This window comes from Mobula hypostoma, chromosome 19 (genome assembly GCF_963921235.1).
Source record: "Mobula hypostoma chromosome 19, sMobHyp1.1, whole genome shotgun sequence".
NCBI classification, from domain to species: domain Eukaryota; kingdom Metazoa; phylum Chordata; class Chondrichthyes; order Myliobatiformes; family Myliobatidae; genus Mobula; species Mobula hypostoma.
In genome coordinates, this window is record NC_086115.1 from 26,856,357 (window position 1) to 26,882,794 (window position 26,438).

The 26,438-nt window shown below is 41.8% G+C and overlaps 1 protein-coding gene across 4 annotated transcripts in view; it reads left to right on the forward strand.

The window, feature by feature from the left end:
- The window catches only part of ank3b (ankyrin 3b), a 401,704-nt gene that overhangs the window by 332,472 nt on the left and 42,794 nt on the right, over positions 1 to 26,438 (forward strand). For 2 of the 4 annotated variants that reach the window (XM_063071574.1, XM_063071573.1), the window contains exons 31-39: positions 1,110 to 1,308; positions 3,232 to 3,328; positions 9,213 to 9,441; positions 10,760 to 10,885; positions 12,995 to 13,117; positions 13,549 to 13,575; positions 14,906 to 14,990; positions 16,953 to 23,489; positions 25,329 to 25,403. In XM_063071574.1, the coding sequence (XP_062927644.1) occupies positions 1,110 to 1,308; positions 3,232 to 3,328; positions 9,213 to 9,441; positions 10,760 to 10,885; positions 12,995 to 13,117; positions 13,549 to 13,575; positions 14,906 to 14,990; positions 16,953 to 23,489; positions 25,329 to 25,403 (7,498 nt within the window). The remainder of the gene's footprint in view (positions 1 to 1,109; positions 1,309 to 3,231; positions 3,329 to 9,212; positions 9,442 to 10,759; positions 10,886 to 12,994; positions 13,118 to 13,548; positions 13,576 to 14,905; positions 14,991 to 16,952; positions 23,490 to 25,328; positions 25,404 to 26,438) is intronic. The other 2 variants (XM_063071575.1, XM_063071576.1) reach the window with 1 other exon arrangement.

Sequence of the window (26,438 nt, forward strand, 5' to 3'; positions counted from 1 at the left end):
GATTACTCATCAAGAGTAGCCAGCCTGAGTCTTTCTCCTTTTGACCAAAGAATGGTTAGTATACAGTTATGTGACAGGTTTCTGGCACAAGTGGTGGAACAAGAAGCTTTCAGAAGAAACTAGACAGATGTTGTCAACAAATGGGATTTAACGTTATCAGGAATGCCATGCAAGAATAGCATGGATAGGCAGATCTATCAAAGCCACAGTAAATTTATTATCAAAGTACACAATTCATTTTCTTGCGGGCATTTACAGGAAAACAATGAAATACAATAGAATTTATGAAAAATGCTAGATAAACCAAGACTGACAAACAGCCAATGTGGAAAAGAAGACAAATTGCAAATAAAAAGAATAAATTATACTGAGAACGTTGTCAGGAAATGTAAAGGAGGCTTGACTCCAAAGCAAGAGCAATGGAGATGATTTAGCAGAAAATTATATTGTACAAATAAACAGCAAAATAAAAAGCCAAGAAGAGCCACAAAACAAGAGAGAATAGATATTTAACATAACAAGGTAACTGAAGGCTAAGAGTAACTGGTTGAGGCTGGCTGGTTTGATGGGTGAACAAAGGACTGGGTGAGAAGCTGGGTTTAAGCCGGCTGCACATGACGAGTTGGAAATGAGTGGCAGGTGAATCCTGTTGGCAGTGTGGAGACTGGGAGGTATCTGCCTTTCCCAGTTTTGACTAGCATGAAAATGAGACCATAGATTGTGGAATAAATTCGGAGTTGAGGTGAGTGAAGTTATCCATGAAGGTTGAAGGGTAATAACTGTTCCTGAACATGGTGGTGTAGGACCTAAGACTCCTGTACCCCCTGCCCAATGGTAGTGAGAAGAGAATGTTAATATAATAGTTTAAAAACACTCTAGATAAGTTGTGCAATCTCATATTCCTGGCCATTGTCTTTATTGGTTCAACAAAGAAGATGTTCTGCTGGTTTTCTTTGATTTGCAATGCCTGCACAATTGACTGATGCTGAGGCATGAACTGCACTGACTTTCAAATTCTGGCTCCCTCTCTTCCTCGCTTCCAATTGATTGTGATAGCACACACAGTATTTATTATCTGGTGTTAAATATGCTTTGTGCTTGTTCTGCAGGCACAGCCAGTCCCAGATGAACTTGTCAAAAAGATTCTCGGGAACAGAGCTACGTTTAGTCCTATTGTAACTGTGGAGCCGAGAAGAAGGAAGTTCCACAAGCCTATTACCATGACTATTCCAGTACCATCTGCATCAGGAGATGCATCAAATGGAAACAGGGATGCTCCAAGCCTCCGACTGCTATGCAGTATAACAGGTTGGTTTGAAGTCCTTGACAAGATTCATAGAACATTACAGAAGAGTATAGGCCCTTCGGCCCGTGATATTGTGCTGACCTTTTAACCTTGAGATCTTTCCTACATAGCCCTTCAATTTTTATCATCCATGTGCCTATCTAAGAGTTTCTTAAGTGTTCATAATGTATCTCCCTCTGTCACCATTCCTGTGATTTCCTAAACAAGATGATAGAAAAATAGAGGGCTACATAGAGGGGAAGGGTTAGATTGATCTTGGACTATGTTAAAAGGTCAGCACAACATTGTGGGCCAACAGTGCTGTAGTGTAGCATGTTCAATGAAATGGTTGCTCAAATCAGCTATGTATGATTTTGCATTATCTTTCTTGGATGTCACCAGCAAGATCATCCCAGCATTTGTTGTCGTCCCTCATCTGTGCTATGGAGTGTGGAAATAAGGCACCAACAGCCATCACTAGTGGTGAATGTGCTCCTACAGGATTGTTAAGTGGAGAGCTTGAGGATTTGGTGCCAGGGACAATGAAGGAATAGCAACGTTTTCTTTTTTCAAGATATAATGGGGTTGGGTATAAAGTGGAAGTGCTCTGATGCACCTTCTTCCTTTGTTTTTCTTGATAGTGAAAGTTGTGTGTTAAGGAGATGCTCTTGAGGAAGCTTTGGTCAAATTGTTGCATTGGATTCTGTAAGTGTTACTTGCTGTAGTCATAGTCTCTTTGTGGTGCTGGGAAAATGAACTCATGGAGGCAATCTCCTCTTGGCTTCAGACCTTTGCTCACTGGCTGTTTTCCGAATTGAACATGTACTCATTGATGTCCTTGAGATGATGTTGCAGCTTCATGAAACCCTGGTTAGACTTAGAATATTGTGTTCTGTTCTGGTCACCTTATTACAGGAAGGATGTGGAAGCTTTTGAGCAGTGCAGAGGAGATTTACCAGGATGGGCATGTCTTATGAGGATAGGTTGAATGGGCTTTTTTCTTTGGAGCGAAGGTCCATGATGAAAATTGTTGTAGATCCACGGTGTAGCAACCAATTAATGCATAACTTAACTGAGGACAATTCCAAGCATAAGCAGTTAGCACGACACTATTACAGCTTGGCGCATTCTGGAGTTCAGAGTTCAATTCTGGTGCTGGGTGCCAGGCCCATTTGTACGTTCTCCCCGTGACAGTGTGGAATTCCTCTGGGTCCTCCAGTTTCGTCCCACAGCCCAACGATGTACTGGCTAGTAGATTAAATGATCATTGTAAGTTGTCCTGTATTTGGACTAGTTGCTGGGTGGTGTGGCTCGCTGGGCCGAAAGGGCCTGTTTCACACTGTATCTCCAAATGAAGTCAATGAGCTGCCAGTGGAAGTGGTGGATACAGGTTCAATTTCAACATTTAAGAGAAGTTTGGAAAGGTACATGGATGGAAGGGTATTGCGGGGTGGGGGGGCTGGTGTCTGTGGTCCAGGTGCAGGCTGATGGGAATAGGCAGGATAATAGTTCGGCATGGGCTAGGTGGGATGAAGGGCCTGTTTCTGTGCTATGGCAATGATATAATTGCAATAGAAACAGGCCCTTCACCCACCACATCCATGCTGATCAACAGATGCCCATCTGTACTAACTGTATACAGTAAATCTGTCTTAAAGAATTCTGACTCTTCCAAAGGTTTCATTCGCTTTCTATTCCTATTATGCATGGTAATGTATTCTGTTAATTATTATTGATGACTCTTGATGAGGGTGATGTTGGACTTTATATATTTCTATATTTGGATTTGAAAGCTCAATGCACCAATTACATAAGTACTAGCTGGGGAAAACATTAGGATTTAAAGTCTGCTGATTAATATTATTACTCCTGTATAGCCACTTACATGTCCTAATTTTTCCCTGTTGACTAGAATTGATTCTGCCATTTTCTTTCTCATTGACTAGGAGGTACATCGCCTGCACAGTGGGAAGACATAACTGGAACGACACCGTTAACCTTTGTCAGCGAAGGGGTTTCTTTCACAACAAATGTCTCCGCCAGGTACAGTTTATCCAAAATTTTTCATCTTGTCTCCTGCACAGCCCCATACCTAACATCCAGAGTTGGCACTGTCTGCTAGCTTGTTCAGTCTAGTCGGTGCTGAAAATGGTCAAACCACCTCATCAAGCCAATCATCTTCTGTAGTGCAAAGTGCATGAGAAAATGCTTCTGATACTGGAATACGGGCAATTCAGGAGGAGGTTTTGCTTTAGTCAGTATACACACCTTGTACACTCAAAGTGGCCACTTTATTAAGTACACCTGTACACCTACCTGTTAATACAAATATCTAATCAGCCAATCATGTGACAGCAACTCGTAAAAATAGGAGCAGAAATAGGCCATCTGACCCATCAAGCCTGCTCTGCCATTCAATATGATCATGACTGATCTGACCATGGAATTGTCTCCACCTACCTGCCTTTTCCCCATAACCTTTAATTTCCTTACTATGCAAAGATCTATCCAAACTTGTCTTAATATATTTACTGAGGTAGGGTCCACTGCCGCACTGGCAGAGAATTCCACAGATCCACCACTCTCTGGGAAAAACACTTCCTCCTCATCTCCATCCTGAATCTACTCCCCTGAATCTTGAGGCTAAATCCCCTACTTCTCATCTCACCTACCAGTGGAAACAACTTCACTGACTCTATCTTATCTATTCCTTTCATAATTTTATATGTTTCTGTTCATTCTTCTGAATTCCATTGAGTACGGTCCCAGGCGACTCAATCTCTTCTCATATACAGTTGCAGCATAACCTCCCTGCTCTTAAATTCAATCCCTCTAGCAATGAAGGCCAATATTCCATTTGCCTTCTTGATAGTCTGCTGCACCTGCAAACCAACATTTTGTGATTCACGCACCAGTACCCCCAAGTCCCTCTGCACAGCAGTATGCTGCAATTTTTTACCATTTAAATAATAATCTGCTCTTTCATTTTTCCTTCCAAAGTGGCTGACCTCACGTTTACCAACATTGTACTCCATCTGCCAGACCCTTGCCCACTCATTTAACCTATCTATATCTCTCTGCTGATTCTCTGTATCTTCTGCACAATTTGCTTTTCCCCTTAATTTAGTATCATCAGCAAACTTAGATACACTATATCGGTCCCCTCTTGCAGATTTTAATGTCTATCATGAACAGTTGCGGGCCCAGCACCGACTCCTGCGACACACCACTCACCACTGATTGCCAACCAGAAAAACACCCATTTGTCCCAACTCTCTGCTTTCTGTTAGTTAATCAATCCTCTATCTATCACCACCAACTCTATGCATCCTTATCTTATGGATAGTCTTTTATGTGGCACCTTATCGAACGCCTTCTGGAAATCCAAGTAAATAATGTCCATCTGTTCCCCTCTACCCACTGCACCTGTTATATCCTCAAAGAACTCCAGTAAGTTTGTCAAACAGGACCTGCCTTTGCTGAATCCATGCTGTGTCTGCCTGATGGACCCATTTTTTTCCAGGTGCCTCACTATTTCTTCTTTAATGAGAGCTTCAAGCATTTTCCCAATTATAGATGTTAAACTAACTGGCCTATAGTTACCTGCCTTTTGCCTACATCCTTTTTTTTGAACAGTGGTGTGGCATTCACCGTCTTCCAATCTGCCGGAACCTGCCCACAGTCCAGAGAATTTTGGTAAATCATCACCAAAGTCTCTACTATAGCTTTTGCCATTTTATTAGTACCCTGGGATGCATTCCATCAGGACCAGGAGATTTGTCTATCTTTAGGCCCTCAGGCTTGCTCAGCACTACCCCTTTAGTGATAGCTATTGTATCAAGGTCCTTGCTTCCCATTGCATCCATAAATCTCTCACTGGCATCCATAAATCTCTCACGTGTCCTCCACCGTGAAGACCAACACAAAAAAGTCCTTCAAAGCCTCGGCCATTTCTTCATTACTCTATATCAAATCCCCCTTCTTGTCCTCCATGGGACTTACATTCACCTTAGCCACCCATTTCTGTTTAATATTATTATAAAAACTTTTACTATCTGTTTTTATATTTTGTGCTAGTTTATTTTCATAAACTAGCTTCCCGTTCTTGATTGCTCGCTTAGTGGTATTTTGATGCTTTTTAAAGTTTTCCAAATTTTCCACCTTCCCACTACTCTTTATGACTCTGTATGCACAAGCTTTTAGTTTGATGCCTTCTTTTATTTCCTAGGTTATCGAAGGCTGGCTGTCCCCACACTTACTGTCCTTTTAACTGGAGTACACTTTTGTTGAGCACCATGAAAAATCTCTTTGAAAGTCTTCAACTGTTCCGCAGCTGTCCCACCATAGAGCCTGTGTTTCCACTCTACACTAGCCAAATACTCCCCCATTCCATTGTAGTCTCCATACATAAAATACATAAAAGCAGGCAGACATGGTCAAGAGGTTCAGTTGTTTTTCAGACCAAACATCAGAAAGGGGAAGAAGTGTGATCTAAGTGATTTTGACCATGGAATGATTGTTGGTGTCAGATTTGGTGGTTTGTGTGTCGCAGAAACTGCTGATCTCCTGGGATTTTCACACAGAACTGCTCTAGAGTTTACAGAGAACGGTACGACAAACAAAAAACATCCAGTGAGTGGCAGTTCAATAGACAAAAAGGACTTCTCAATGAGAGGGATCAGACTGGTTCAATCTAACAGGAAGGCAAGAATAACTCAAGTAACTAGGTGTTACAACAGGGGTGTGCAGAAAAGCATCTCTCAATGCACAGCACGCTGAACCTTGAAGTGGATGGGTCACAGGCGCAGAAGGCCACAGACATATACTCAGCGACCACTTTACTGGGTACCTAATAAAGCAGCCACAGAGTGTGTACCCATCAATGCGTACTCAGTACTAAGCAAAAAAGAGTTGCAGATTTCTGCACAATGATGGTTTTTGTCAAGAGCAAAGTATACTTGGCCATTCAGATATGACATAGAGGATCAGTGAATACAAAATTGTATTCTATCATCATCATGGTGTATTCAGCCACCACCATAAGAGAAGGGATGTCAGTAAATGTTTCATGGTATTTTGGCTTGCAGAATGCAAGACCCAGCTGTTTAATGATGATTTCTTAAAAGATTAAGTGAGGAACACAGACAACTTTGTTTACAGGTTTACTTTTCAGTGAATACAATGGCTATATGGATACCTTGTAGTTGTATTTGGTTCAGGCTTCACACACAGCAGCCAATGATCTAAATGATTGATTAATGATACAGACTCTGGAAATCTGATGTAAAAATAAATACCTGCAATGTGATGCGCTCTGGCTTGCTGAATCTCCTCAAGTTTTTCTGTTTTTACTTGAAGAGAAGCTAGCTACGTTCCTTGAACTGATGCCCTTTACCTGAGTTCTGTAGAAATAGGTTCAGATCATTACTTTCACAAATCCAATTAAAGGACTGGTTTTGAATTTTTAAAGTATTGCTAACTAAGAATGCAGCAACTCCAAAATATCTAACACAGTACAATAATTTAATTGTCAAAATTATGCTACCTAAACAACATAGCATAAAAGAAATTGCACTCAAGTTAATCTGAGGTCTGTGACTGAATTCTGAGAATCATCTTCAGAACATAAATGGCATTGTGATGCTGTGCTGATATGCCAGGACTGTTACAAATAGATATCCAGTTGGTCAACAGCAATTCTTTAACGTTTCAAACACAAAAATACAATCCAACTATAATATGTGAATACATTGACACTCACTGGCCACTTCATTAGGTGCAGGAGTGGAACCCGTGTTGTCTTCTGCTGCTGTAGCCCATCCATTTCAGATTTGATGTATTGTGCATTCTGCACATCACTGTTGTAACCCATGGGTGCTGACGTCTTCCTGTCAGGTTGAACCAGTCTGGCCATTCTCCTCTGACCTCTCTCATTAACAAGGTGTTTTCGCCCACAGAACGGCCGCTCGCTGGTGTACCTATAAAGTGGCCACTGAGCGTATGTGTACAGTCAAGACTTTATTCAAGTCTTTGATACAACTGTATCACATGAATGACCAAATCCTTCAATTCATTCTCTCCTCTGATGCCTGCAAGGGTTTTCAGAATGGTTTGGTGCACTAGCGGGCCTTATGTTTGTCAGTCCTCAATTGCTCCTATAGATGTTTTGGGGATTTAATGACCAAATCTTAATCCTGAAATGCCCTCTTTACAAGGTGCCCTTCAGAATCTACCACTGTAAATCCTCTGCTTTGTACCATGCAGTTATTGGTTATGGATCTCTAAGGTTTCTCTCTCTCCCGCTTTATAGTAATAGGAATTGTTTAGTAGTGCACTCTGTTTGCAAGCTGCATGTCAAAGGACTCCTTTCATCTGAACTACATCAAGTGTACTTGAATGTCACTGAACTGTGAAATTCAATACCTAAAACTGTAAGAGATGCAGACTTGATTGATACTTTTAAATCCAGCTGTTTATTTAATCTTGCTTTTAACTAACATCTTTTTGTCTTTTACTTTCATGCTTATTTTTTTCATGTTGGCACTTTTAAAGGACTTTGAACTATGAAAATTGCTCTGTAAATGAAGTTATTATTAGTTGCTTCTTTTTACTCTGTTATTGCTTGTACCAGAGATGGGTACTTTAGAGTCACACAGAACAGAAGCAGACCCCTGCGCCCACTTAGCCAACTATAATACCGATTCTTCTTTCAACCTTCCCACATACCAAGCAATTTACCCCAGATTCTGCCACTCATCTACACACTAATGTAATGCTGGACTAACCTGCAGGTGTTTGGGATGTCAGGGGAAACCCTTCTAGTTACAGGGAGAGTGTGCACACTCCATGCGGACAGCAGCGGAGGTCGGGTTGGAACTGGGGGGCAGCAGTTCTACTAGCCATTGCTACCCTGGCATCCCAAAGAATTTTAAAGTTTAGCAACAATTTTCTTCTAGAGAATGATGAGATATGTTGCTCATATTTCATTCAGTCAGAGTTCTACAGGGTGGTTAGACAAAATTGATTTGTTTCACAAAACGTTTATTTGCAAGGAATTGAAGAAAATTCCTCTAGTGCAGATAATACAATTGCTTACTATTGATAGGAAGCTTATGAAGAAATGTATATACTAACAATAATAATTGTTATTTTTTCATTAATTTATATGAATGGCCTGAAGTGAATCTCGGTACAAATGTGGGTGGTGGGATGGAGAGGCGTCTCTACCAAAGGAGATGTAAGGCGCTCCTTCCCTCCGTAAGCCTGCAGGTCACCCTTGGGCAAGGTGACCCGATCAGGATCATATGAAGCCAAGGAAGCAGGTGGTGGATGTTTGAGCAACCGGCACATCCCACAAGTCCTGGTTATGCGACCACTGATGCCAGGCAGACAGTCTGTGAAGAGTATTGATAATGGCTGGGGTCATCCATCTTGTAAAGACACTGCCCGGAAGAAGGCAATAGCAGACCACTTCTGTAGAAAAATTTGCCAAGAACATCATCGTCATGAGACCATAATCACCCTCGTCATATGACCCTGCACATGATGATGATGGTGTAGATGCAAGAAGGCAGAAAAGACTGTAAACTGTTTATGCAACTCCCCCCCCCCCCCCATCTACCATATTTGTACATCTGTCATACAAAAGTCATGACAGTTTTCATTAACTGAATCAAGTACTGGGGAGAAAGTCTCAAATATTGGGACTTCCATGAGTTATTTATCCAGATTGATTGTTCTGTTGATCCTGTGTGTTGATATTCACCAGCTACCAGGAAATAAAATAACCACCAATGGCCAATTAAAATACTCATAAAGACAGCTTTATAAGTGATTTGTGATCTCCAATTCTAATGGTCTAGTGTGTCAATATTAACACATGCAAAACTTGAGATGTCTTCGAACATGTTTGTAATTCTTTGTGCAGGTTTTGGCTTGTCGACTGTCATCAGGTGCCAGAAACTGTTAGCTTAGCCACGCAGCTGTACAGGGAGTTGATCTGTGTCCCCTACATGGCTAAATTTGTCGTATTTGCCAAAATGCATGACCCAGTGGAGGCCCGCCTGCGTTGTTTCTGCATGACGGACGATAAAGTTGACAAGACGTTAGAGCAACAGGAAAACTTCACAGAAGTGGCACGGAGTAAAGACATTGAGGTACACACTCATACGGATTCTCGGTGCTGTGGTTGTTTTTCGGTTGTCTGCTCGTAACTAGTCTCTGGATGTCAGCTTTGAGATAGAATTATAGAGTTATACAGCCCAGAAACAGCCTGACATGTCCACACAATCGAGGGTCTGTCTACACTAATCCCATTTTCCTGAATTTCACCCAAATGCCCCTACTCCTTTCCTATCCATGTACAAATCCAAATGTTTTTTGACCTGGTTATATGGAACAAACTGCCAGAGAAGGTGACAGAAGTTCTGATTATTACTTGTCTATAACCTCTTCTGGTACTATATTCCATATAACCTCCACCCTCTGTGTAGAAAAATTTGCCTCTCAGATCTCCACTAAATCTTTCCCTTCTCACCTTTAATCTATGTTGTAGACTCCCATACACCTGGAAGAAGACTGCTTCTATCAGTCTACAGTATGTATGCCTCTCGTAATTTTATGAACCCCTAAGGTCATCCCTCAGTATCCAGCACTCCAGTGAGTCTGATCGCACCCTTTCCAAACAAAGGCCATCCATACCAGGCAACATCCTGTTGTATCTCTTCTACATTCTGTCTAGTGCTACCACTTAGTTTCTGTAGTGTGAATATTTCTGTAGTGCGTATGAATAGTTTGGTTCAATGGCTTTGATTTTATTTTGTATCAGTCTGCATACAGAAAACCTTTCTGACAATGGGAAAACAAAAAAAAATGGGGTTTTGCTTTGAAATGGAGACCAGTGAGGAGGGAAATAGAGAACACTGTTTTCACACAAAGGGTAGAGCCAATCTGGATTCATCTCCACTGCTGTTGGGCAGGGAGTAATGTTTGGAGCTGTCAAGGCCAAGACTGATATTTATTTTGTCAAGAGAGAATATTGAGAGAGATAAAAAGTGCCAAGGTCGGGATGAGGTATCAACTATGATCTAATGAACGTATCAGACTTGAATGAGTTGTGCCGTTTATAATTCCTGAACTGTAGTCTCACTATCTATCACACTGCAACCCCCACCACCCCCCATGAGAACTCTGGGAGGTGTGAGCCTAGTCAGGTCAAAGGTTAGTGGTATCTCAGCATGTTGACCGAAAGGGGAAAAGGAAATTCTTTCTCACTTTCCATTGAGCAGGGACCTAATTAAAAGTAAGCTTTGAGAAATTCTTTTTGTTTTTTCTGGAACACGGATTTAAAGGGATTTTAAATAAGTTCACCTTCATAAATCCTTTTTATTTGATAACTTTCCAGAAATAAATGCATCAGAACGAATGACAATTCTTTAGTCAACGGTTGTGTAACTTTGCAATGGTAACCAACAGGTGCTAGAAGGTAAACCCATCTTTGTGGATTGCTATGGAAACCTGGTTCCTCTAGCCAAAGCGGGCCAGCAGCTTGTATTCAACTTCTACGCTTTTAAAGAAAATAGATTGCCCTTTGGTGTGAAGGTAAGAGAACTTTGCATTGATTGTACATTCGATAGCACTTCATGATCTAGTTAGGAAACAGAAAGTAAACTAGCAAAGAAGACGATGATTGGTCATGAAGTTGTGTCATTTTGGCTCATTTGGGAGTACTCTTGTCTCCAAGTCTCTGGTCATGGATTCAAGTCTCAGTATAGAACTCAGCACCAGGTTTAGGTGGACATGATATTCCACATGGAGAGTGTGTAGGATTGCTTCCTATCTTTTGGATGGAATCATAAGCAAAGGCTTCATTTCCCAACTCAAATGGACATTAAAGATCTCATGGCAATTTTCTAAAAAGAGCAAGATCTCTCAATTCCTAGCAAACATCTGTCCCACAACGAAAATACCCTCTGCTTTCAGAGACATTGGGCCAGTTATCTTGTTACTGAAGATTAAGCTGATTTTCGGTTTTGGAAGGCTCTCATATGAAGCAGAGCAGACTCTGAACGGGTGTTGGGTAGCATCTGCTAGAACTTTGCCTTGAAATGTGCTTAAGCTGTTTTAACAAACCTGTGCGGTCAAAACCTTGCGGTTTAGGGGAAATTGTGCAAACCCCACACCATCAACAGCAGAGGCCAGGGCTGAACTAGAATTACTTGAGCTTTGGGCCAGCAGCTTTAATAACTGCACCACAATGCCACCTCTGACATTGACGTAGATCTGAACGAAATTCTTAATGGAGGGAAGAAAATAGGAGAGGTTTCAGGAGGGACAAAAGAAGAAGAGAAAGAGAAGATAAAGAAAAATTAAAGGTTAGCTTTATTTGCCACATGTACAACAAAACATCAATGCATACAGTGAAATGTATTGTTTGCATCAAATCAAATCAGTCAGGATTGTGCTAGGAAAACCCGCAAATGTCGCCACACTTCTGACGCCAGTATAACCTGCCCACAGCCCACTAACCTAACTCTATGTCTTTGGAATGTGGGAGGAAACCAGAGCATCTGGAGGTAACCCAAGCAGTCACAGGGACAACGTACAAACTCCTTATAGACAGCAGTGGGAATTGAACCCTGATCAGTGATCGCTCGCACTGTAGTAGCGTTACGCTGACCGCTACACTCCCGTGCTGCCCCGGTATAAACTGATAGTCAATCAGTCATCGATTTATTAGCTCATTTGTTTCGAGATGAATTTGATTCATGAAGGTTTGGTGGCGAACACGTTCAAGCTGTGCATCCAAAGTGAAATAGAACAGAAGTGTTTTATAAAAGAGCAGAAAATGACTTTCACAAACAAGAGGAAACCTGCAGATGCAGGAAATCCAAGCAACACATACATAATGCTGGAGGAACTCAGCAGGCCAGGGAGCATCTATGAAAAAGAGTACAGTCGACTTTCCTGTCTGAGACCCTGCAGCAGGGCTGGAGAATGACTCTGTTTTGCCTAAATATAAACCACTTTTCCAAACTTTTTTTTTAGCTGATGGGTCAATGATCTTAATTGTAAACTTCACTTATCTAAGTTTAACAACCAGTCCAATGCAGTTCCTATTTATCGTCCTAAGAATATTCAGATTGAAAATCATATAAGAAGCCTGCAGTGAATTTGTGCAGATTGGAGTAGATGAGTCATTGTGCATCAGTCTGCCTCAGTGTTAGCTTCAAATGAGCTCTCTTTCATGCACCAGAGCGCATTTTCCTTAAAACTATTAGGTATTAGTGATGTTGCTAGTTACTGACAAATTTTCTAATCCCCACTGGAACTGAATTGAGACTATCCGCACTGGAAATGTGAGCAAATTCTACTGCACAAGTGCTGTTTCCTGTGGAACACCTGGAGCCTACAACATGGCCATAACCAGACCCCGGAGGTGAAAGGTTAAATGCCAACCTGCTGTCTGCCCCAATACCAAATATACTTCTGAACGAATTCTTGAAGGTACCTCTGTAAATATTTTTAAGCAGTCTGAACATGTGCTGCTGTAGCCAGTTTTGTAGACGAGTACTTTAGCAGGCAGCATTTACAGAATCTCTTGTGTTTCTGAGCTTATGAGAAAGATTGTCAACGGTTGGTGTGTGGCCATCCAGGTCAGAGAGTCCAGCAAAGTGACCTCATATAAATCCGAATGGTTCTTATTTCTAGGTTCGAGACAACAGCCAGGAGCCCTGTGGTCGTCTGTCATTCCTTAAGGAACCAAAAACTTCCAAAGGATTGCCACAAGCAGCTATCTGTAATCTGAACATTACACTGCCGGCTCACAAAAAAGTACGTGTAAAGACTCATAAGCTGGTCTTCTGTTGAAAGAAGCTAGATAAATGACATCATTTTCTAAGAACCTGTTTTTTTTTGAATCTATAAACACTTACTTTATAAAACATGCTGCGTTCTTTTACAAGTAGTCATTAAAACCAGTTTCCTAGATTATAGTGTGGTTTGTTTACCAGCTCTGGCTGGTAACTTAGAGGCCAAAAGTCCTGCAATATTTTCCATCATTTGTTGTGATTTTTTTTTTGTTGGTAAATGTGAAATCAAGTTTGATTTTTTTTTGGTTTTGCTGGCTTTGGACTTGTTTTGATCTTGTGCTAATTAGCTTCCTTCTTGTACTCCCACTGGGTCCTTTTCATATCCTGATGTTTCTTTTCCCTGCTGTCCATTATAATACTCCTTGTCTCTGCAATGCTTCTTGGGACCATAAGGAAGCCGAATCAGATCCAGACGAAGAGGTAAAGGAAAATCTGATAATCTATCTAAACTTCGTGATGACTATTAAGTTATTGCAGTGGACATTTTTGCAGTTGGATTTGGTCTTTCAAGATGAAAATCACCTGATGATTTTCAGGTTCAATTAACCACCAAACTTCCTTTGCCAAATGCAATAGAACTAAATTATTTCTCTATTTAAATTAATTTTGGATGTAACTGGGAAATAGTGTAATTTATGATCCTACTTAATTAATACTTTCAGGGCTAAAGGTAGTATTTAGGATCTCTGAAATTGTTCAATGGAGTCTTTATGTCTACATGTGTTTTTCTGGGTGTTCGGTACAGCGTGATATAATATAATTTGAGTTGTTAGCAGAGAAAGAAAACGTTAATTTTATTGCCAACAACTGGGTCAACTGCCATAGCTCAATAGCTGCATCACAATGTGTCTGCCTGTGGTCACAATAAACATTCCTTTGTATCTTATGCTGGATTAGAGCAGTCTATGAGTTAGTTGAAGTACCTATGGCCCCATGTAATTTAATTAGCTCCGTGCCCCCTTTACCAGCATTATACACCAGAATATTTATTGTAACCGTTTACTAAAAAGCCACTAACTAAAGTGCAACAATTCAAAATTATAACATACACCTTTAATGTGTTTTAATCACTTAGGAAGCTGACTCTTATGTACTTGTGGTGAGGTGTTTTACGTGAGTCTGTATGTTGTGTGCTTGCATTTACCAATTCCATTCTTGCTACATTTGTCCATGGTGTGTCTGCACTGACTTCTTGTGAATCTCATCAATGTGGCAGGGGTCCCTGACCATTTGAGGATAGGTTCACTTCCTAGAGTGTGACTAGCATTTCAACTTGATTGCCTTGGTTCATTGGACTGTTCGATGCAGCTGGGCATTCCCAGATGCAGGAGCAGCCTCATCCTGCTAGTCTTTTAGCTGGAGGTGGCATCATGAGTTTCGTGGCCTGTACTGTATGTTCCTCCCACCAGGAGGAGGAAACATGGCAAAGTCTGAAAGAGGAATTAATGGTGAAATTACTAAAGCAGAAAATAATAATTGGAAACAACATGTAGCTACCTTTGTAAAACATCCTAGATGGTGAGTGTAGCGATTTTTCTGAATTTCTATTTTTATAATGTGTGCAATGAAAAAATAAGGGAGGGGCAATTGACTTCTCAGTCAAGATATTAAAGAAAATCACATTAGTTTGGTTGGGTTTGTACATATATCAGAATATTATTTATAAATAAAAACTTAAACTTAAAATTCAAATAAAAATATATCACATAGGAAAAAAATAACAAAATATCAACACGTCTTTTTCTTCAAGGTCGAGAGAGCTTCTGACCGCCGTCAAACTTTTGCATCTATGGCATTACGTAAGCGCTACAGCTATCTTGCTGAACCTGGAATGAGTGAGTCTATTCTTTATTAATCTCTCCCTGCAATATCGGTCTTGCTTGATACTCATTAATAATTTTTTTAAAAATTTTAAAATGAAATGCTGGAACAAATAAATTCGTACTACATTTTACCAGTGTTAGCTGATTAAACATGCAGCTGGAAAGCAAGAACTAGCTTTGATTTGCAAACCCACTCATTTTTTAAATTTTGATTTTCATTCCTTTTTGATGCATATATAATTTTTTGCTGAGATTTATTTTTCATGTTGATTGTTATCCATTCCTTAATATAGCCCATTAAAAATGAAAGGCAACACTTGTCCAGGATCGGCTGCTGTTTTGTTCAAGAATATTAAAGTTACACTAGATTCAGTCATGTTTTAAAGGACTTTTACTTTTAAAATTCCATCTATCTTAGAAGTGTGCAAGTAGATAAGAGGCATAAATCATGTGGATGGCCAGAGGTTTTTTTTTTCTAAGATAGAAATGTGTACTAGAAGAGGGCTTAATTGGAGGAAAATGTAGAGGGGAATGTCAGAGTGAAGTTTTTTTGCACGGAGAGTGGTGGGTGCATGGAACGTGGGTGCCAGGAGTGGTGGTTGAGGCAGATACATTAGGGGTATTTAAGAAACTCTTAGCTAGGCACATGGCTAATAGAAAAATGGAGGACTATGTATGGGTTGGGTGGGGGGAAGGGTTATATTGATCATAGAGTAGAATAAAAGGTCAGCATAACATTGTGGGCCGAAGGTCCTGTTCTGTGCTGTAATGTTCTGTAGGGTTAGAGCACTCATTAGGGATATTGGAACAAAAGGAAAATTACTTGTATTTTTGAAATATCTTTCATGAATGTGGGATCTCCCAGAGTGTTTTAGAACTACATAATTATATACCAGGTCTTTCATTATAGGAATTCAACCAGGCTACTAAGCCCTTGCAGTTAGGGACAGCATTGCCCATATGTAGTGATGTGATGTTGAGACCAGATAATTACTTATATTGACTTTGGTTTAAGTTCTGAAGTGTACTAGGGAGATCTCATTTGCTCTATTTCAAACTAATCATCAATATTATTCAATCGGACAGCAAGATATTTGTTTAATATCTTAGATGGTAGGCAACATCCTTGTAAATGCAGCCTTCTCCTGTTGCTGCCTTGGGCCAGTCATCTGTATTTTGTTTCAAGTCTCTGGAATGAAACTTGAATGCACTACTTTCTAACTCGCAGAGAGAGGGAGCTCGGCTGATAACATAATGTGGTTATTTCTCAAACCGGTTTTGAGAGTACATTTTAAATTGTGCTGGTGTGGAAGGAAGTCTTGACAACATTGTTGGCAGTGTGTCATGTTGACTCAGAATGGATGAATTTGTTGGCTTCACTTCTGTTGCAGCATAGTTTCCACATCAAATGACATCTGTTGGATATTATTGTGTGTCATAAGACTAATTGATTATACTTTTACTTTTGCTAAAAAAACTTCAATTTACATCAGAATAATGAGTTTCTATAGTAATAATGCTGGATAAAATGTACATTCTCCCTCATTTCTCTCCTGGTGGCATGTATAGAAGTGCTAGATTTAGCCGTAACTACTGATAAGTAGTGAAGTAGGTAGTTCAGAAACTCCTTTGTATTTCTTACTATTTGTTTCATGTTTGTGCTTCATTTGTCTTTTCTACCCTATTTCCGTTCTTTCATTTTACTTTTTGTGTTGCTTCATTTTCTGCTTTGATTGCTTTCTAGTTTCGTAACTATTGTACAGTTGAAAAGAAACAAATTAAAATATTCTTTTCAAATCAAGCAGGTCAATCACTATTCTCACTGAGTTTATTGTTGTATGTTTTGAACTTTCTTCTAACTGTTTAACCATATTTACTGACTAATTTCTCTTTTCTCTGGTCTCTCCATTTCTTTAATTTTATCTTGTTGATTTTTATTTAAAATTTGGATTTTATTTCTGAATTTTTTAAAAGAAATCATTGAACGAAGTACAGGAACCACCAGGTCTTACCCTGCACCATACTCGTACAAGCCAATCTTTCAAACAAGGCCTTTTCAATCATGGGCAACAACACCCATTTCGGTAGCTGGACAAGCCAAGTCTGGAATTACCTCTCTTTCAAGTTCAACGTCCAATACGCCTACAGCCTCCCCACTAAAATCAATTTGGTCTGTCTCTTCTGCTTCACCTATCAGATCAACCATAGGAGCTTCCACAACTTCCTCAGTAAGATCTATGAGTGATTTAGCATCTCCACTTAGATCATTTAAGTCCACATCTTCACCTATAAAAACTGTAGTGACGCAGACTCCGTATTCTGTTAAATCTTCCTCTGCTTTGGTTTCTTCACCAGTGAAAGCATCAGTAATGCCTGAATCACCTTCTGTAAAAGGACTAACTTCGTCATTGCTTTCTTCACGGCTTTCTCCGGCATCAACAGCAGGATCGCTTCTGGAGAGATCTTCTATTACCATGACGCCGCCAGCTTCCCCTAAAGCTACTGTTAACATGTACTCATCCACCTTGCCATTCAAGTCCATAATTACAACAGCACCCACGGTCCTGTCCTCTCCTTTGAAATCCATGTCATCTTCGGGGTCTTCTCCTGTTAAATCTGTCATCGAAGCAGCCCAAGGACTTCCCGCTGCCTCATTTTCTCCTTCTAAGTTGGCTACTTCATCGAATGGCCAGATATCTGCTAATGGAGTGGTGTCACCAGTCAAGTATCCCTCAGCTGCAGCTTTTTTCAGCAGTCAGACATCTGGTTCGTCTCCTGAGAAAGCATCAGCTGCTATGCTGGCAAACAAGTGCATCACAACTGTACAAAATGCAATGGAGAAAGCCTACACCACCAGTAATAGCGTCACATTTGCCCCACTTAAATCCTTTGCGTCAGCAGCCCCTCCTGCTTTTCAGACAATAAGATTACCTTCTGCTGGCTCCTTGTATTCTTCATTGAGGTCTTCGTCTGTGACCACCACATCTGTGACATCATCAACTATAACTGTACCTGTGTACTCTGTTGTAAATGTGTTATCAGAACCTCAACTGAAAAGACTCTCAGAGACTACACCATTAACCAAGTCAGCTGCTGCCTTGTTGTCACCAGTAAAATCCTTGACCACAGAGTCTCGCACACAAGTACAGTCTCAGTTTACCAAGACATTGTCCCCACTGAAGAACTCCCTGAGCCTAGCTCCTTCAGCACTGAAACTTTCATCTGCCCCCTCTCTGTCCTCAAGTCAAGAAATTCTGAAAGATGTGGCTGAGATGAAGGAAGACTTAATGAAGATGACAGCCATCCTGCAGACGGATTCTGCTAGTGACAAGGCATTCCCGTCGGAAATGTCTGCAAAAGGAGTAAAGAGCGAAGACGAAAGTGAGGAACCTTTTAAGCTTGTGGAGAAAGTTAAAGAAGACTTGGTGAAAGTTAGTGAGATCCTTCAGAAAGATGGGCTGACGGAGAATAAGACTGGTGTGAAAGGAGCTCAGACAAATGGTGAGCTTTCAGGTGAGGGTGAATGGGTCATGTTCGACTATGATGATATTGAGGAGGCAAAGCAAAAGGCTAATGAGCACTTCGGCACGTATGTACCAATAAAAGTAAAAAATGGAGGAGAAAAGGACTTCAGTTTGGCAAGAGTTGTTGACTATTTGACGAACGATCTTGGAATTGATACGCTGGGAAAAATGGGTGATAATAAATATCGCCAAACTGACATCAAAAAAGAAGGTGAAGATAAAATGTTCTCTAAAAGGACTCATAAGCCAACCATGCCTTTGCCAGAACATAAACTTAAGATGCCTCCGCCTCCCATGCGGCCGTCGGCGTCGGAGAAGGAACTCAGCAAGCTTGCAGATGCGTTGATGGCGACCGAAGCTATTCTGGAGTCGCCTGATGATTTTTCTCAACATGATCAGGATAAGAGTCCTCTGTCAGATAGCGGGTTTGAGACCAGGAGCGAAAAGACGCCTTCTGCCCCTCAAAGTGCAGAGAGCACTGGGCCTAAGCCTCTCTTTCACGACGTTCCCATACCTCCAGTCATCACAGAGACACGTACAGAAGTAGTCCGCGTCATTAGAAGCTATGAACCTTCACTAGGTGAAATGCAGGAGCCCAAAGCCGAGGGGTTGGCTCCATTGCAAAATGCAGATATGTTCTTGGAAGTGGAAGAGAAGCCAATTGGGTCAATAAAAGACAAGATGAAAGCTTTTCAAATTAAAATGAAATCAGAGGACGAAGAAAGTAAATGCTTAAAGAGCAAAGAAGTGCGTGTGAAAGAAGAAACTCAAATTACGACAACCACTAGGATGGTTTATCACACACCCCCCTGTACCGAAAGCAACACGAGTGAGAGAATAGAAGAAACTATGTCAGTTCGTGATATAATGAAGGCTTTTCAGTCAGGCCGTGATCCTTCCAAAGAGCTAGCTGGCCTGTTTGAGCATAAATCGACAGTTCCTTCAGAAAGCAACAAGGCTGCAGAAGCAATGTCGATTTACCTTGATAAAGACTCTAACTTGAAACCAAAAGTTGAAAGAACTTTTGAATTTCATATTGAAAAGGGAAATAAAATAGAGCCTACAGAAGTCATTATAAGGGAGACGAAAAAACACCCTGAAAGAGAATTATTCGTTTATCAGAAAGATTTTTTGGGGGACAGTGAAGTAAGAGAAGCCAAAGTTCTCCCTGAGAGGTTTGACGCTGGTCAGGATGAGCAGGCACAGCGGGAAGAGGAGGAGCTCACAGCCGAGGAATCCCTTCCCTCTTACATGGAATCCTCAAGAGTGAACACTCCTGTCTCCCAGGAAGATGAGAGCCGTCCCAGCTCGGCGCAGCTCATCTCCGATGACTCGTACAAGACGCTGAAGCTTCTCACTCAGCAGTCAGTCGAGTACCACGACGATGAATATTCCGAGCTGAGGGGGGAGTCCTACAGGTTTGCAGAGAAGATGCTTCTTTCTGAAAAAATGGACATTCCTCATTCTGATACTGAAGATTCTGCCACAGAGCAGACCTCGGCCTTTTGCCTGGGCTCACAGGCCATTGGTCATTACAAGAGACTGAGTGATCCCTCACAGGAGAGGGAACTTGCTAAGCTGCACAAAATGATACCTGATAACATTGACAGATCCACTGGTCAGGGGAGTCGCTACGAAAAGGTTGCAGTACTACACTATCCGCCGGAGTCTGGCAGTCCAAAGCACGCTCTGTGGATGCGTTTTAGTGAAGACAGACTGGAAGGTGGCAGAGAGAAGCTCATTTATGAAGACAGGGTTGACAGAACGGTGAAGGAGGCAGAAGAGAAGCTGACTGAAGTATCTCAGTTTTTTCGAGACAAAACAGAGAAGCTAAACGATGAACTGCAGTCGCCAGAAAAAAAGCCGCACAAGAGGGAAGGAGCGCAAAGCCATTCGGGGTTCAGTTCTGCTAGCAGCAGTCCAGAGAAGTTGCGGCTGTCTGACATAGCGCCCAGTGACGAATGGAGCCAAGAGAGGCTGAACGAGCAGTGTCTCCGTAAATATTCGGTCCGTGCCGAGGAGAAGAGAGTGGCCAATGCACTGATGGATTCTGCTCAAAGGACTTGCCTGCCCCTTTCAGATGACATGAAACATAAAATGAAGCAGTGTGAAGATCTCTCACAAACATCATTTCATTTAAAACAAACTGTAAATAATATTCCATATTCAGAGTCCGAGCCAGCTGTAATGCAGAAAGGCAGCAAATCCTCTCGAAGCGCCCCCTTGCAAGACGGTGTTCAAGACGATCAGCCTGACAGCAAGCTGAGAAAAATGATTGCTCCTTGCTCTAGCGCTCAAGTTGTTGAGGAGGTGAAAACAAACTTTTCAGAAAGGAACTTGCGAGAAGATCCACTAAGTGTGTCTGTTAAAAGACTGCACGAAAGCAAGCTGCCAATCTACCAATTCTCTTTAAAGGAAATTAATCAGAAGAAATTGGAGCACGCAGCGGAAGGGGCCATTTCAACAGTGAAGGAAGTGCACTCCAGCAAGTTCAAGGACTTGAGCAATCTCGGAGGTTTTAACATGGGAACCGATACTGTGTCGCCAGTGCTTCAGAAGGTGGTGGAGATTACATCGCATGTGGCCACGACTCCAAAGCAGTTGGTGTTTGGCACAAAAGGCACAGTTCAGACTTCTGAAATGGCAGCATCATTGAGAAAAGATCCTGAACCGCAAGTAAAATTGGATAAAGAGAAAAAGGTGTACAGAACCTGGGAAAACTGTGGAAACTCCAATCGCAAATCACTTACGCATGTTCTTGTGCACGACAACCTGATGGAACATGACGTGGCTCAGGCTGAGCTTAGATCTGACGGGCTGATGAGAGAAAAGATCAGCCCTGTTATGGACAAGGAGCACCTGTCAAATAACAGGCATTTGATAAAGGAGAAGGGATCTCTGTCCCAGAAAATGGGTTGCACAGAGCGAGTTATCAGAGACAGTGAGAGTTCTGGAGCTAAGCCCACGAAAAAAGAGGATTCAGGTCCATCACAGATCCCAGTCAGAGTTCCTGAAGAAAAACCAAAACTGATGTCAAAGATCCAGCCATGTAACGGTGGCCAGGGGAAATTCCACGAGGTTGATGTAGCCGTCAACGTGACACGTGGTAGAGCCAGAAAGGGTCAACAGTTCAGTGAAGCACCCACAGCCAATATCCAGACCAATGAATCCAAGGATAGTCAGCCCAAAGTTAGGGAAAGCACAGACAGTTGTCGGGAAGAACTGGAAACCTCCCCTGTCAAATCTCCTGACTCTCTGGAGTTTAGTCCTGTTAAAGATTCTTCACTGAGCGAGTTCTTTGATCAGAGTCCAATTGAGTGTTTGGATAAAGCAGCACCTTTGGCAAGCATTGAAGGTTTTAAAGAAATAAAGGCTTTGCCTGTCTACGTCAGTGTGGTCCAGATGGGGAAACACTATGAGAAAGAAGCAACAGGCCCTCAACAAGGAAATCTTAAGCGAATAGTCAGTCAAGAGAGTAGGACAGTGCAAGAGACGAGGGGCACATTTTATACCGTTCGCCAGCATAAGCCGTCCCCCTCTCCTCAGGGTAGTCCAGAAGATGACACTTTGGAACAAGTATCACTTATAGAGAGTTCTGGTAAAAGTCCTCTTACGCCAGAAACACCCAGTTCCGAAGAAGTCAGCTATGAACTTTCTTCCCAGGTGCCATCCATGCATGGAAAACCTAGTCCAATTCCTGAAGTACCCGGAGAATCAGAGGAAGAAGATCTGGCCAGAGTAGCCTCCGTTAAAGATGTGAGTGGATTTACAAGATCCCCGAAGCAGAGCGATTTAGACGGAAGTGACAAACGCCCAAAGGAAAATCGAATAGCCTACATCGAATTCCCTCCGCCCCCTCCTATCAACACTTTGGATACAGAGGTGCCCAGCATCAGGAAGAAAGACCACTGTGCACCCACGGAAGATGAGCTGGATGTAATTGAGCTGAACTTGCAGGAAGAGCATGATAAACACTTCATGGCTGAGCCTGTCATCAGAGTACAACCACCCTCCCCTATCCCGCCTGGAGCCAATGACAGTGATTCAAGCAGCGACGAATCCATCTTTCAGCCAGCCCCTCTGAAAAAGTACACCTTCAAACTTCAGGATGACACCCCTCCCGGCTCCTCAAAGCCGAAACCAAAAGAGAAGCATAGCAAAGACGACGATCCCCAAGATGGCGATGAAAAGTTTGATTTGGATGTTACTTCTGAGGCGGATGCAGTCCCGAATGGCAACAACGATCAGTCGATCACTGAGTGCTCCATAGCAACGACTGCAGAATTCTCCCATGACACCGACGCTACAGAAGTTGACTCTCTCGATGGATATGACCTGCAGGATGAAGATGATGGCCTAACTGAAACGGACTCTAAATCCTTGAATCAGGGAATAGAAAGCAAACTGGATGTTTGGGTCACTGAAGGGATATTGAAGCAGGGGGATCGTTCCTATAGCCAGGGTAAACTTGCAGTAATTGAGGAAGAAGGAAAGGTAGGCGCTGAAGAAGAAACACCCTTCCAGTCTAAAGCTCAGGCTTCTGAAAAGAAAGGCGAAGGGAAAACTGATGGTAAACAAGGACCCGAGATCTTCACTTTGGAAGGCAGGCATCCTGACAGAACCGGGTTTAATGATACATATTTTAGTTACAATCTAGATGAAGAATTTGCAACCCCGTTTAAAACTGTTGCTACCAAAGGCCTTGACTTTGATCCATGGTCTAACGGCCGAGGAAACGATGAAGTCTTTGAAGCTAGGTTGAGAGAGGATGAGCAAAAAGCCTTTGGCTTAGCAGTAGAGGACAGGTCCCAAGCAACAACACCAGATACAACCCCAGCCAGAACCCCAACAGATGAGAGCACTCCAACTAGTGAGCCTAATCCCTTCCCATTTCATGAAGGGAAGATGTTTGAGATGACTCGCAGTGGTGCAATTGACATGAGCAAGAGGGATTTTGTTGAAGAAAGGCTCCAATTTTTCCAAATTGGTGAGCATACTGCTGAAGGGAAGTCAGGGGACAAGGGGGAAAGGGTTAAAAACACACTTGTAGTCACAACATTGCCTCAGTCAGGGGAAAACACAACTGAGGCATCAACAGATGCACCACAAGTTGAGCACGAGAAAGCCCAGACTAGCGGAAATGGTCTGGAATCGGTATCCGGTGGCAACGCAGCAGACAAATCCTCATCAGCCACAGCTGCAAAAGTTGATCCCAAGTTACGCACGCCAATTAAAATGGGAATTTCTGCTTCTACAATGACGATGAAGAAAGATACGGGTGCAACTGAGCTGGTTGAAGTTAAAGCTGATACTGTGCTGTTAGATTATCAGATTTCAGAACATGCAGTGCTAGAAATAGCTACAGTTGAGACTAGAGCTACGAGTCAGGAATGTATTATAGAAAATGACAGCACTGATTTGCCTTTAAGTTATAATATAGACAAGTTTGATGCCCCAGTCCCAGAAACTGACTGCGCTAAGGATATTAGTCAGTCTGAAGCCAAACCAACAATTGAACCAGTTGTCCACACAGAAGAGAAAAATCTAGGGTCCTTGACAGCCCCAACAACTGACGTAGCAAAACTTGTTAAGCAAGTTGCTGAACAAGTAAAAAAGCCCAAATCGAGACTTCCAGTAAAAGCAACCATGGCCCCACTGTCAATTCCTCATACAGAGCAGAAACTGGCAGCATGCAAGATGAAACAGCCTAGGAAGAATGAGTTAAAGGCAAAAGCAGATCCTCCTAAATGTTGTGAGACAAAATCTAGAATTCCTATTAAAAATAATGACAAAACTAATATGCTTCCACTGACAGTATCCCAGTCCAGTATAGAGCAAGGGCAGATAGCAAAAGTAAAGTCTAAGCAATCTTATTCCAGATTGCCAGTTAAGGTAAGGTCTAGCAATACCACAGCTAAGTCAAGCAGAACAAGCAAGGGGCAGCCAAGTGAGGTTTGTAAACATTCATTTGGATATTTTAAAGGGATTAGCAGTGAGGCAATGAAACTTGTGGATCGACATGCCAATGAAGAGAAAAAAGGGCAGTCAGAGATCTCTGATGAAGACAGCACGCCGAGAAATGGATCTCTATCAGAAGCCGGCCTACCCTCCGTTGCATCGAGGTCTCCTAGAGATATGAGACCAGAGGCAGCATCTTTAAAATCAAAGGTTGAAAAGGTCTACAGTGAGACAAGGAACAGTAAAAGGACTGGTGGGGAGGAGAGCAGTCAGGTTTCTGGGCCTCGCGTGGCTCGCACCGCGGAGATCAAGCCTAGTTTGTAAAACTTTCGACTTGTTGATCTTTAGTGCATGACTCTTTGTGATTGCCTGTGGTGTGATTTACCCTTAGCTGCCATGCTGTCATTGTCGTCTGTGTCGTCTCGTATCCCCCCCCCCACCCCGTTTTCTCCAGTGTAATCCCAGTAGTTATAGTAAAGCATGCCAACCAACATCTAGCAAAAGGCATTAGGCCCCATCCTCTCTGCAGTCCAACAATTCTTTATAAGTCAGATAAGCAAGTGCAACACTTTTATAAGAACTTTTATTAACTGCATATACAATTTATTCATTACCTCCAGTTACACAACATTTAGCAAAGTTCTTGGGTGTTTTCAGCATGTTCAAATTCATTATCTATGTTACACATACATTTTTTACATTAATTTGAAGTTGGACCTTATCACTGATTGCAGTAGAATTTACAATTGTGCAGGTCACGAGGGTGTGTTTATTTGTTTAACATGGGCACGAGTAGATTTTTGACCTAAGTTTGGGTGTGAATGTATTACTTGGAATGTTGCTCTAATTCCATGTTTAAAAACTGCAGGCCCTCAGAGTCCATGTGAAAGGACAGATATAAGGACAGCCATAGTAGCAGATCATCTGGGACTGAGCTGGACAGGTAAGATGAACTTGTTACCTTCTTACGCCCTCAAGAACAAAGGAAATCCTGACAGACGTTTTACATCCTGATGCATGTTTGAAACGATTAAGACAGATCTATGCAAGTCCAGCTGCTATTTGAAAATACTGCACGTGCTGAAACAAATCGATGAGGCCTTATAGATGAAGCTGAGAGCGAAAACCAGTAAGAAAGTTATGCTAAATATATATGAAGTACTTGTTAGATGTCATTCAGAACATGGTATCCAGCATTAGGTGCTGTGCTTTAGGAAGAATGTTAAGGCCACGGAGATGATGCAGAGAAAATTCACTAGATTGGTACCAGAGATGAAGAATTGAGTCACATAGGAGATTAGAGAAGCAGGAATTGTGAACATTTTAAAGAAAGAAGATTAAAGGGAAGGTACAACAGAGGTGTTTAAAAATCAAAGTATTTTCATATTGTTTCCATTGGTAAAGGGTAATCAAATGCAAATACAAGACGGTTGGCAAAAGACCTGAGGGTTATTAGGTAGCATTTCATATCTGGGAATGCATTAACCCAGGTAGATCTCCCAAGACCCGAAGTAGCCCCTAGATCTGATAACTTTTCCAAAGAATATTGGAAATTGTGCAAGTTTAGGGGGATAGTTTTGAAAAGCTGGATCAGGCATAATGGACTAAGTTAGCTTTGTGTATGCTGTGATCACTTATAACTGTTCCAAACAAAATATCTAATAATATCTGCCTTAAATGCACCCAATGACCTGACCTCCACAGCTGCATGTGGCAACAAATTCCACAAATTCACCATCCTTTGGCTAAAGAAATTTCACCACGTCTCTGTTTTGAAAGGGCACCCCTCTATTCTGAGGCTGTGCTCTCTTGCCCTAGACTCTCCCACCATGGGAAACATCTTTTACACATTTACACTGTCTAGTTCTTTCAACATTTGAAAGGTTTCAGTGAGATTCCCCCTCACCCTTCTGAATTCCAGCAAGTGCAGACCCAGAGCCACCAAACGTTCCTCGTATGATAACCCTTTCATTCCTGG